General features: G+C 40.8%; 1 protein-coding gene across 2 annotated transcripts; it reads left to right on the top strand.

Moving 5' to 3' along the window:
• Positions 1–1,504: 1,504 nt before the first annotated feature.
• Positions 1,505–7,935, top strand: LOC102719308 (ubiquitin carboxyl-terminal hydrolase 18-like). 2 transcript variants are annotated; one of them, XM_006657139.3, is made up of 11 exons: positions 1,505–1,922; positions 2,964–3,135; positions 3,224–3,312; positions 3,398–3,483; positions 3,562–3,730; positions 3,813–3,936; positions 4,062–4,219; positions 4,986–5,070; positions 5,164–5,373; positions 5,461–5,522; positions 6,005–7,935. In XM_006657139.3, exons 1-11 carry the CDS (start codon positions 1,570–1,572, stop codon positions 7,497–7,499), a joined length of 3,003 nt encoding a protein of 1,000 aa, XP_006657202.3. In that variant the 5' UTR covers positions 1,505–1,569; the 3' UTR covers positions 7,500–7,935. The 2 variants fall into 2 exon arrangements, with proteins under 2 accessions (XP_006657202.3, XP_015694267.1); XM_015838781.2 differs by lacking the exon at positions 1,505–1,922 and adding an exon at positions 2,268–2,623.
• Positions 7,936–12,536: the final 4,601 nt, after the last annotated feature.

Genomic DNA, 12,536 nt, shown 5'->3' with positions numbered 1-12,536 from the left:
TAATGTTCATGTATATTTAATGCTTTATTTAGGTGTCCAAAAATTCGATGTGATGTTTTTGGGAAAAAATGTGGGAACTAAACAACCCCTAAGAAGAAGAAGATATAGACATATAGTAAGTACTAAGGTGGTTGTTAGTTAGTTCAGTAAATTAAACTATAGCATTGCTTCAGCTGGCATTATGCTTAGGCTTAGAAGAAAGCAGTTGAGAGAGAAGAACTGATGCGTCAAGCAAACAGCCTCTCTGATCTATAGCTGTTAGTTTGATGAGGACAATTAGTTTCTGTGTTGTTCTTTGTACGAGTGATCGAACGAATGGCAGGTCAGATACATGGTACGACATCAATTAATTTGGTATTTTCTGGTTCCTCTCTTCTAGTAGAACCGATAGGTGGATCATTTAGTCCTAACTGATCAATTTTCTAAATGATCATATTAGTTTTGTGGATTATCTGTTTTGGTAATTTTGTTCGAGAAAATAATAAACAAATGAATTACCTAATGTAAAGTTAAAACTCCACTTTATAAAGATAATTATATAAAGAACTTTTGCACCGAAGTTTAGAAGTGTACCAATTTAGGTCTGGCTTAGTTTCCAAAAACTTTCACGTTAACCCGTCATATCTAATCTTTGAACGTACGTATAAAACATTAAATATAGTTGAAAAAAATATTTGCGTAGTTTGGAAGGAATTTACGAGACAAGTCTGTTGAGACTAACTAGCCTATAATTAGTCATAACTACTATAACAACTCACATGTGCCAATGAATCAATAACAAATTAATTAGGTTTAAAAAATCATCCCATGATTTTTTGACACTTTATATAATTAGTTTTTAATTAGTTATTCAAATAGTTTTCCAACAACGTCCGACGACATCGTACCATCATTAATTAGAGAAGAACAATGATCCATATCAGTCTCACTAGGAAACGTATAAAAAAAAGAGGACCAAGATTCACCTATTCGCTGTCTTTACCAGAATCATCACGCTCCTACGAAATGATTCAATCCTGCATCCACGACGGAAAACGCTTTGCATACGATCCATCGAGTTGTTCCTAGAAGCCTCCCGTTAGCAAGCACCACCCCCCCCCCCCCCCCCCCCCCCCCCCCCCCACGATATAACACACGAGAGGCGGCCGCGGCGGCGGCGGCGGCGTCCGTTTCTGCATGGACGCGTAGGCCGAGGAGACCCAGACGCACACGCAGGCGCCTCCGTTTCGGGAGGGGGTGTGGGGCCCACGCGTGGTTGACCGACCCGTTCCGCTCCCTCGCTGCCACCCCGGGCCCACCTGCCCGGGGGCCCACGCGCCAGTGACCAAAGCCGAAGCGCAGGCGCAGCGCGCTCTCCTCTGCTCTCTTCCCCCTCCGGCTCCGGCTCCGGCTGCGGCGCGAGGGACTCCGGTGGCGGCACGGGGGCGGGGGGTGGTGGGGCCCACACCGCAATCATCAGGTTTTGGGTTGTATCTGGTTCGGATGGTTGGGGGAGGAGGGGGAGGGGGAGGGGGAGGTGGTGGCGGCGGCGTGGCGCGGAACCCTAACCCTAGGGGCGGGATATATTAGATGCTGGGGGGAGGCGGCGGCGGGGGCGGTGGTGGTGGCGCGGGCCTGGGCCTCGACCTCTCGGCGGTGATCCGGGCGGCGGTGGTCGGCCTCGTGCTCTTCTCGGCGGCCGTCGTCGCCGTGCGCCGCGCCGCGTCGAGGTACTTCGTCATGTTCGCCGCCTCCTGCGACGATCACCACCAACACCACCACCACAGTGACAGTCCGGGCTCCTACCGGATGCCGCCTCGCGGGGAGCAACAGCAGCTGCAGGGCGCGGGGGCGCAAGCCGCCAGTCGGGGCGGGGAGCCCTGCGCCGCGTGCGGCTGCATCGCCACCAAAAAGTGCTCCGGGTGCAAGCGCGTGCGGTACTGGTGCGTCCCCCCTCCTCCTCCTCCTCTTTCTCCTTTTCGTATGTTACTTGTAGTGGCGTCGTACCGCACACGATCTTACAGTTTTACCTAGTTCCTTCCCGCTAAATTCGTTACTTCTTCTGTGTAATTCGGGGGCTGGCCAGGATCTTGCACGCGTTCTTGGTTATGCTCTGGTTGTCCTGGCTGTCGATTGTGATTTTGCTGCTGTTTCATTATGTTCTTGGGAAATTGGTGTTTGGGATAAGTAATCGTGACTCTTGTGGTTCTTGGAGGCGGATATTTTGTAGTAATTGCTGAGCTTCTGCGGTTTGAGGGTTCTGATGAGGGTGTTGCACTTCCATGAAATATGTGGAGAGATGATGTTCTTGTGCGTAATTTGAGCGATTGGATTGGTTAGCTGTGTTGTTGTGGGTATAAATATTAGGAGAAATTGGGTATCTAGTTTGTTGCGTTGAATTTGATTCACTCTGCAGAGAACTTTTAGTTTCACCGTTTTTTGGATAAGTATCACATTCACAGCAGATAGACCGTGATATCCTGTTGTTTTGGTCAGTACTAGGCTACTAGCATTCACAGCAGGAGTATTTCTTGGGGAACATTTTGGTTTGTTGTCATTTTCAAACTTGCAGAATTTTGGCATTACCAAATTTTGTGAAGGCAATAAGCCAGACACTCCAACATCACAGCCACACCCAACTTAGGTAATTCCGGATGATTACACTCTTGGAAACTCTGTTTTTTTATATGGCTTCAAACGAAACTCCCCCCACATTCCTCTGCCTTGGAAAAAATTGGTAATGGTAAGATTTATTTTGTCAATATAACAAAACATGCCAAAACTTCGGATGATCCTATTATTATATTGAAAAGCATTGTACAATATGATCTTTCGCGGGATTAGGCTTGCATTGTTTTGCCATATAATAAGTTGTTTTATGACTCCATGATTCTCAATCACCAAACCCTGTTTCCCTAGTATCTTTGATCACCATGCTACCATATTTCTGGAGTGTTCACAGTAAAGTTTGTGCACTGATTCAGTTCTCAAGGATGTCAGTCAAAGCATTGGCAATCTGGTCACAAATTCAAGTGCAAACAAATGAAAAAATCAAGTCCTGCTGACAAGCTATCAAGTGGAGACGAGGAAGACAGAAATAAATCATCTGTTTTCGGTCCCATCTCATTAGTGCCCATCCGTAGAAAATTAAACAAGGTGAATGATCTTAACCTAAAATAGTGTGTGCAACATGTCAAAATATATTTGTGTAGTATAACATTTTTCACTCATGTTTCATGTGCAGGTCATCTTTCCTTACGATGAATTTTTAAAACTTTGCAACTGGAGGGACCTTGATTATTTACCTTGTGGCCTTTTGAATTGTGGAAACAGGTGTGATAGACTAGTATTATTGCACTTGATTCTTTTTGCTCCGCGTATGCCTCTTTAAGCCCATAATATATTGCATTTTCTGCAGTTGCTTTGCCAATGTTGTTTTACAATGTCTTTCATGTACGAGACCACTTGCAGCCTATCTTTTAGGAATGGACCATAGCAGGGAATGTAAGTATTATCTCACCATCACTATGTACGGAAGTCTAGTTTTACACTTAAACAATGTTCAATATCTCTATCTTTCAGGTTATAAGAGACATGAAGATTGGTGTTTCTTGTGCGAACTGCAATGTCATATCCAAAAAGCAAGTGAAAGTATACATCCATTTGCCCCTAAGAACATTCTTTCTCACCTGCCAAATATAGGTGGGAACCTTGGCTTTGGTAGACAAGAGGATGCTCATGAATTCATGAGGTGAATTTTCTTCTCTTAGTTTTGTCAGTTTGGCCTCTTCTGGATGGCCTTCCTAATGTTTGATAATTCATTTCACTTATAGGTTTGCAATAGATAAGATGCAATCTGCTTGTCTTGATGAATTTGGAGGTGAGAAAGCTGTAGACCCTAGCACGCAAGAGACGACTCTTATTCAGCACATATTTGGTGGTCGTCTGCAATCCCAGGTTTCTTCTGTTTCTGTCAGATTTAGGGTTTCTTGAGTTTAGCTTTCTTGTTGCACACTTGCACTATTTTTTCAATCCGCTCTAAATTCCCAGGAATACAGCCTAACTGAAAAGGACATGTGTAGGTTCAATGTACCTCATGTGGAATGGTCTCGAATCGCTATGAGAATATGATGGACTTGACAGTTGAAATTCATGGTGACGCTGACTCCTTGGAAGAATGCTTAGATCAGTTTACTGCAGTAGAGTGGCTTGATGGTGATAACAAGTACAAATGTGATGGGTAAGTGAACAATATTTTCTGCAATTTCACAGTCAAATACTGTTATATACACACATCCAAATCCCGCAGGTGCATAATAATTCTGACAATCTGTGAAATTATCTTTTTCCTTACTATTGATCCGTACAGAATGATCTCCTTTTATTCCACTTAAGTCTCATGTAAAACTCATTAATATAAATTACTTTTACTATAATATATAGGAAGGAGTACTTGAAGTTGGCCTGATAATTCAATTAATTTAAATAACTTGTAAGTTTGTGGCTACATTCTTAGTAAGGTTCTAAGCCCCTGTTCGTTTTATACATGCAGATGGTAGACTATTACGACTTTATGACTAGTATTGAAGGGCGCAAACATATGAATTGATTATTTATTTGAAAGTTGAAAAATGGATTTTAAAAAGTACCCCAAGAATTTTCTATATAGAAATATTTTGCAAAATCACATTGTTTAGTAACTTAGGAAGTGTGTGTGCGATGATCTAGCAGCTAGTAGCTGAAAAGAGCGTAAGATGAAGCATTTTTAATACTGGAAACTGTCGGGAATCACCCAACCATTGCCATGCTCACGAAGACACTATTGTAATAGTGCCATCTCCCATCTGTAATACATGGAAACTTGCTAAACCTTCTTACCACTTGTATTTTTGTTTGCTATTGAGCTCTCTTTCTCTCACGCCCCCCCCCCCCCTCTCTCTCTATATATATCAGATGTTCCTTTTATTTTTCATTTTAAGTCAAACGCACTGGTTGCTTTTATACAGATGCAGCGACTATGTCAAAGCACAGAAACGGCTTACAGTTTATCAAGCTCCAAATATACTCACAATTACTCTTAAACGATTCCAGGTTAGGACATCATCTTTTTGTAACTATATCAATGCCATTGTGTACTTGTATTATAACATATTTGGATAACAAGCTTTCATACGGTTATTGCAGAGTGGTAGATTTGGGAAACTGAACAAGAGAGTTACATTCCCAATGAAGTTAGATCTAACGCCATACATGAGTAGCACCGATGGAAGTGACCAATATGATCTCTATGCTGTTGTTGTTCATCTGGATATGCTCAATGCCTCATTTTTTGGGCATTATATATGCTACATAAAAAATTACCGAGGACGCTGGTACAAAATTGATGATTGCAAGGTACATGTTCACCTTTTATGTTATGATGATGATGATACTTCATACTTGTCATAATTGGTGATATCACTTGCCTGCCTCTGTTTGTAGGTTATGGCTGTTGATGAGGAGGAAGTACATGCTCAAGGTGCTTATATGCTTCTATATAGCAGGTAATTTGTATTAGAATGACTGTTAATGCCTGCTGCCTTCAAATGTCCACTTTAATGGGGGAAAAATCTACCTTTTGAATTCTTATACTATTTGAATCTTGCGATCAGTTTATTCTTTATCAAGCAGACAGCACTAGCAAGATTGTGGAAGTACATTGTTAAAGCCTAACCTGAATCATGAAGTATGAACTGTGATTAGTTACCACAAAAGAGATAGATTCATAGTTCAGACTTGCTACCCATATTGCACTCAGATGGTATAGGCGTTTTAACTCAACAGCTGTTTGGCGAAACTTTCCTAATCACCTTTTTTCTAAAAAAATCTTCCATGTTTGCATTTCCCCCTTCTTATGCTCAATACTTAGCTTGCTCCAACTAATCTCTTCATAGGAGTCTTAACAGATCTTACTTCTCTGAGGTTGAGAGGAATGCACACTGTTCTGGATTTGACATTCTTTCCTTTTTCCCTTTATGACATGCAGGAGAACAGCTCGTCCTAGGCCACTAATTGCAGTAGAAGAACTTATGAAACATCAGCAACAGTTGAAAGTGTCCCATCCGAATGGACAAAATCATTTGATACAAGAGGTTGTGCCATTAGAAGGTGTGTCATCTTTGAAACCTTCAGAAGATCAGCAAGTTGATTTTGAATCCAACAACATATCTTTGCACCCACCAATTTCAACAGTGCCGCTTGCCCTTGATGAAAATACAAGAGCAGATTCAGGTTTTCCATTGGAGGATTCTACAACCATGAGATCTGTGCAGTTTGGCAACTCCACATGTGAAACCTCTTTAGTCCATTCCTCTGCAGAGCAGTGTGAAGCACGTGCCTCATGTGTTGATTCTGTTGACTACATGGAAATTGATACTGAAGCAGGCGTTGAAGTTGAAAGATGGAGCAGGCCTGTCTCAAGTGATTTCACTGGAGTGATGGACAATACTACATTGGTCCCAGCATTGGAGAATGGTTTTGCAGGGAAACCAATACCCTCAAGAATAAATCCATCTTTTGCAGAAGGATATCAAATTGGTGACAACGGTGCTGGTTCCTCCCAAGAGTTGAATGGTCATTGCGATAGAGATTTCAGCTGCCCAGAGCAAGGCGGTATGACCAACAGTGGCAACACATCCTCTCCAAGCACACAATGCTATGGAAATAAGTTTGCAACATCCACCAATGGCAATTATTCTATTAGAAATGGTGATACATTATCTAGCAGCAACTCCTTACATGTGGGCAAGCAGAATGTTGGCTTTAATGGTTTTAATCCAAAACCTTACACTGAACCATCAGGCAGCAACGCAGATCTGAATAAATGTACCCCAAACCTGCCAGCAAAAGATTCCCAAGGGGACATGCCATTCTTACATCATGGCTTCCTTCTAAGGCATTGTTCTAGCGAAAAAGCAGGCAAACGTGATGATGGCTTGCCATTCAATAATGCCACATCATCATCCTTCATGAGTAGCAAATCAAGTAATATTTCATCTTCTCAAAACGGGGGAGGCAAAGCATTCTCCTCTCCTAGTTTTCATGCAAAACATTGCAGGGAGGCAGCTGCCACGGACACCTCTGCAAGCCCTGTGCATGACGTGAAAACGAACTATAACATTTCCTTGGAGCAAAAATCTAATGGTGCTGCAGTATCATCAGACCTGATAAAAGAAAGTTGGAGTCCAGATTGCACGACTTTTGGCACTTTTTACCAACAAAGAGCAACTTCCGGTGATAATGCCAGCAGCCGCCCTGATGAAAATGGGCATGCGACTTTTGTTGCCAAGAATTTCAGTCATGAAGGAGAAAATGGAAGTAATGGAATTGTTGATTTGAGAGGCGGCATTAACCAAAGGGATGGCATAGGATCTAAAATAACTGACCAAGTCGATTTCATCTCTGATGCACTTGAACATGATAGTCTTCGGCGAAGAATAACTTCAAATTTTCCTGATCAGAATGGTATTGATGCTCAATAAATGGTGGTGCAGCACTGGAGCGCATAAACTGGAAGTCTATTACCTCAAATTGCCTGGGTTGAAGGGATGTTGACCTACGAGCTGGAAATTAAAGAACCCCTGCTCTCATATTGGTTGGTTGATTCAATTGATTACTTGAAACTGTAATTGGAGCAAACATTGTTTGCTTGGATAGTAATTTTGCCTCTTTTCCACATGGCTTCCTCCTGTGAGGTGGAGGGGTGTCTCTGGGTTTCCACACAATTTGCAGAAGCTCAGATGCTCCCCTGATTCCATGTTCTTGTTGCCTTTAGGGTACATAGCAGATTGTAGGCTTACCTTTTCCCACCATGTTGGTGGATCCATAGCTCAAATAAACTCGGACGCTGACTCAATTGTTAAGAAAGCTGAATCAATTGTAGAGTGATAAAAGAGGAAATTCTGATCGCTTTCTTCATCTGATGCCTGTTTTGACCCCAGTTGGTGCTATATAGCTTTATGGTCTTTACAAATTACAATGCAACCACGATCTTTGTTCGTCGGATCAGAATTGTAAGCAGCTGATTGGCTTTCATGTTTGGTTGTCAGAAGTGTATGTTTGCTTAATTGAATTGCTACAGGTGCTTGTACATTTTTCACAGCAGACGATTAATGGTGTTTCCCTGTTTTCACGAGCATGTCTTCTAGTATATATCCTCATCAGGCTTGTATTCTAGTATAATCACAATTAGCTCGTCACAAATTACACCTGATCGCATTGCCACCTTGTAGTTTTCACAGATTAGTGTCACAACGTGAGCTAGGGACTGTTTGGTGATTAGTGTCACCGTGTTAAGGTGTTTGGTTGTTGCCTAATTGTATCTCTAGCAGAATGATTAAATAACTCTCAATATCAAATTCTACCAATTATCTTGAAAAGAATAATATTTAAAAGACTACTCATATGAATTGTAATATTATCGGAATGGTTAATCTCGTCACTCAATAGCCAAATGTAGTATCATGCAAAAGTGAAAGGAGATCATGTTTGACTTTTTATTGAAAAAATAATATATTTGTAAATAAATAATAATCTGTTAAATAAAACTTTGATATAAATGTTTTTAGCAATCTAAAAGCATATGTTAGAAAATTTAACTACGACAAAAAACTTTGAATCAACTCTAAATTTAAAATTTAAAATTTAAATTTTAGCTTATAAACATAAACACAAGTGAAAAGATAATGATAAAATTGTTTTCAACGAGAACAACATGTGCCATGAAAACCTAAAATTGAGTGACGGTGTAACAAAAGATAATCCATATGACCTAGTTTGACGTGGCAAGTTGACTGATAAAACAGATAAGAAAGGAAAGACAGTAGGCCTGCCTGCGGCGAAGCAGCTATAAAACGAGGGCCAACCATCCGCCGAACAGACTCGCCAAAAAAGCGAAGCACCACCGCGACCGCGTCCACCTCCCCCCTCCCCACGCGGCGCCGCTCGAGATCTCGCCCATGGACGCCATCGACTCCGTGGTGGATCCCCTCCGCGAGTTCGCCAAGGACAGCGTCCGCCTCGTCAAGCGCTGCCACAAGCCCGACCGCAAGGGTAGGGGGATTCTCGCGCGCCCGCGCTCATCTGTGGTGCAGGGGTTTTCGTCAGATCTGACGGTGGTTTGGTGGTGTGGTGTGGTGTGGTTCAGAGTTCTCCAAGGTGGCGCTGCGGACGGCGATCGGGTTCGTCGTCATGGGCTTCGTCGGCTTCTTCGTCAAGCTCATCTTCATCCCCATCAACAACATCATCGTCGGGTCCGGCTAGGTATAGTATCCCTCCGTTAATATGACTTAGATCCAGTTGTTTTGCTGTGTGATTTGCGGTGGGCGCTCCTGTGTGTGTGTGGATTTGTGGGTGCAGCTGTGTGAAACCAGGTGCGGCGGGGGTTGGCATGTGCTCACTTCTGGCAGATCTCGACTGATCTAAGTAAAACGGCTCAGTTTGCGTGCGAATTATGATTTTGCTTGTGCTTGTGGTTCGTGATTCGGTTGTACCGAAATTGGTGTTTCAGGAGATCATTTACTAGCGAGTGAGCCTGCCAATTGTAGGAGTTGTGGTGAATATAGAGATGTAACAATTTGGCTATGTTATTTATGAGTACTTCTTATGCGTCGTGATGCAGTTGTGAAAATGGAGCTTAAGTTTGTGCCACTGTGTTAAGTTCAGTTGAATTGCTTGACTGAGGTGTTTGTTTTAACCGGCTGTTTGTGAACTTGTGATGCAGTTGATCATCATGGAATAATTAACTTTTTGCCACTCTTAGAAATAGTGCTAACATAGTTGCCACTTTTAGAAATGGTGCTAACATATTTGCCACTGGACCCACATGTCATAGACACATGAGGGTCCATATGTCATAGACATCGGGTGGTAAATATGTTAGGTGCCATTTCTAAGAGTGGCAAGAAATTAAATGCCCCGATCATCATAGGCATGCAACTGGGTATATAGCTTGTGAAATCTCTGTGATAAGTTGCCCAAACTATTTATACAGTCAACACCTGTGATTGTATATATCTGTGTAGGGTTAACTTTGGTCTGAATATCAGACTAAAATAGAAAGATAATTGTAGCAGATTTCAGGATTGAGTACAATTTTTTCCTTCCAAAATCTGTCATCATGCTGTGTGATATTGGCTGCCTTGTGAACCTGGCTTAGTTGTAACATTTCAGCCTGATGTACCTTGCATATCCATGATTCCTTGGTACCTTCTTTGTTGATGCTGATACTTAAAGCTGATGCATACATTCTCTGCTGGTACCCTATGTCTGATTGTTTTGCTGCCTCCATCACAATGCATTGGGAATTTCTCTATTTGGGCAATCATACAATTAGCATACACAAGCACCCATTTGTGGTCTAACTGATTTTTTACTGAAGGAATTAGTTTTGTTGCAGGACCTTCTGCTTTCAAATATACTGCTCTTGTGTTCAATTGATCATAAAAATGTCCACTAATATTGTGTGGATTTTAATTGCACGATGTAGTAACATGGACTGTTTTAATATTTTTTACCTATTCATTCCACCATAAAACTTGTTATCAATTTCTCATTTTCATATATTCAACAGTGTACCGTTGTTGCCATGAGTTGTATTCTGGAATCTCCTTTGACCTTGTTTCAGTGTTTGGGTAGAATTAAAATCATTGTGTGTACCTGTCTCTTCTCTCTGCTTATTCAAACTAAACTAGTGGAATTCCTGTTTGAATTAATGTCAGCAAGCAGTACACTAATAACACGTTCTGTTGATCCGCAGGTTGGACGCGAAATAATTGTTAGCATGGTGGGGATAGTGCAGTACTCAAGGAGAACAGAAGACTATTGAGAACAGTGCTGTGATCTAAAGTAGGCATCCAAAGTTTATTGACCTGTTTCAAAAGAAGTGTTGTTAAAAAATGCTTTATGTTTTGCGACCTTTTTGTGGAGAAATCATCGTACTGAGTTAGACCTGCAAGTAGCATGCAATGACATGTTCATGTTTTGCCATATCTCCAGTCCAGTGTTTTTACATACAGTTATCAATGTCGTTTAGTGTTCACATAAGTCTCTAAAATAACAGCGAAACAACTTGTCGTATTCTCAAATTCTATAAGAAGTTCGAATTCAAAGGAGGCCATTGATGTGAACTAATAAATCAACTTACAGCGGATGGCACGACAGAATATTTAAGCCTGAGTCCAGGTATTTGCGGCCCGTTTAGTTCTCAAAAAGTTTTCCTAATGGAATCTTTGGACACCTAAATGGAGTATTAAATATTGATAAAAATAAAAACTAATTGTACAGTTAAAGGGAAAAATCTTGAGACGATTTTAACTTGTATGTGCTAATGATAGATTAATTAGACTTAAAAATTCGTATAACTGTCTGTAGGTGAGCTATGAAATTTCTTTTTATATTTGTGTCTAGAAACCCATTTCAACATCCGTGCGTCTGACATGACATAACATCCGGACGTCTGACATGACATATTTTTCAGTTTTTATTTGGAACTAGACATATTTTCCAGTTTTTATTTGGAACTAAACAAGACCGCACACCTGATTGCTTGAGATTAGGATGACCTGTTGTTCTCGAATCATTTAGCACTAAGCAATCTGCAAAAACATAAGGTGGGCCAAACCCCATGTTACACACCAGCAAGACTGAGATGGGTTCACAAAAAATTACCATAAAAGTACTACACTTCGATTCAAAGTACTCCCTTTATCCCCAAAAGAAACAATTTTTGGGTGTGAATATCCCAAACGAAAAATTCTGCATGTTAATCCGGATTCCTAGTTGTTTAGATTTATTTCGTAGAAGTTGTTTCTTTTGAGAGATTGAGTGAGCATAACCTTTTCTTTTTGAACAAAGACACCCTAGGACATCGTTTGCTTGACTTGTTATCAAGGAAAACAAGAACAATACAAAAAAAAAATACTATACCAAACGAACACAAATAAATTTGACAAAGTCTCCTCCGTTGCAACCATGGCTGCTCTGTATTGTTCCACGTCCCCGCCGATGGATGAGAGAACTAAGACGGATTCTTTTGAGCAAAATTATTCCTCATCGGGCTTTTGTATCATGCTTCCAAACAACTAAATGGAGTATTTTTTACAAAAAATTTTATATAGAAGTTTATTATATCACTTCAAAGCTAATATTATTGTTTATACTATTAAGCAACTATCAAAAAATAAGAGCTCCTATCGTTTCGCAGTTACAATGGCTTATAAGCCAAAATTTAAATTTTACAACTTAATTTTGGACTTAAATTTATGATTTTTTCATCATAATTTATTTTACATATTTTTATTTTAAGTCGCTATGTATACGTATATAAAAATTTTAACTGTAAATTATTTTTCGTTTGCAAAAACACGTTCTCTTCTAAACATCAAAAGTTCAAAACGATAGGAGCCAAGATAATCCTCCATCTTTCACAAACCAAAAAGAACACGGCCCAGGTAAAATCTAGACAGACCGAATCCTCAATCTCCTTCTCGCCGTCTTGGTTGTTGTTTTTGGGCTTTTCT

The sequence above is a fragment of the Oryza brachyantha genome, chromosome 6 (genome assembly GCF_000231095.2).
Source record: "Oryza brachyantha chromosome 6, ObraRS2, whole genome shotgun sequence".
Classification (NCBI taxonomy): domain Eukaryota; kingdom Viridiplantae; phylum Streptophyta; class Magnoliopsida; order Poales; family Poaceae; genus Oryza; species Oryza brachyantha.
Note: the sequence above shows the minus strand (reverse complement) of the source record. Positions and strands in the feature narration are given on the sequence as shown.

What these genes read in the sequence shown, in the direction of transcription:
- LOC102719308 (XM_006657139.3), top strand. Translation starts at nt 1,570, where the DNA reads ATGCTGGGGGGAGGCGGCGGCGGGGGCGGTGGTGGTGGCGCGGGCCTG. An exon ending in TCCGTAGAAAATTAAACAAG is followed by an intron (nt 3,136 to 3,223) that starts GTGAATGATCTT and finishes TTTCATGTGCAG; the next exon opens with GTCATCTTTCCTTACGATGA. An exon ending in GTGGTCGTCTGCAATCCCAG is followed by an intron (nt 3,937 to 4,061) that starts GTTTCTTCTGTT and finishes GGACATGTGTAG; the next exon opens with GTTCAATGTACCTCATGTGG.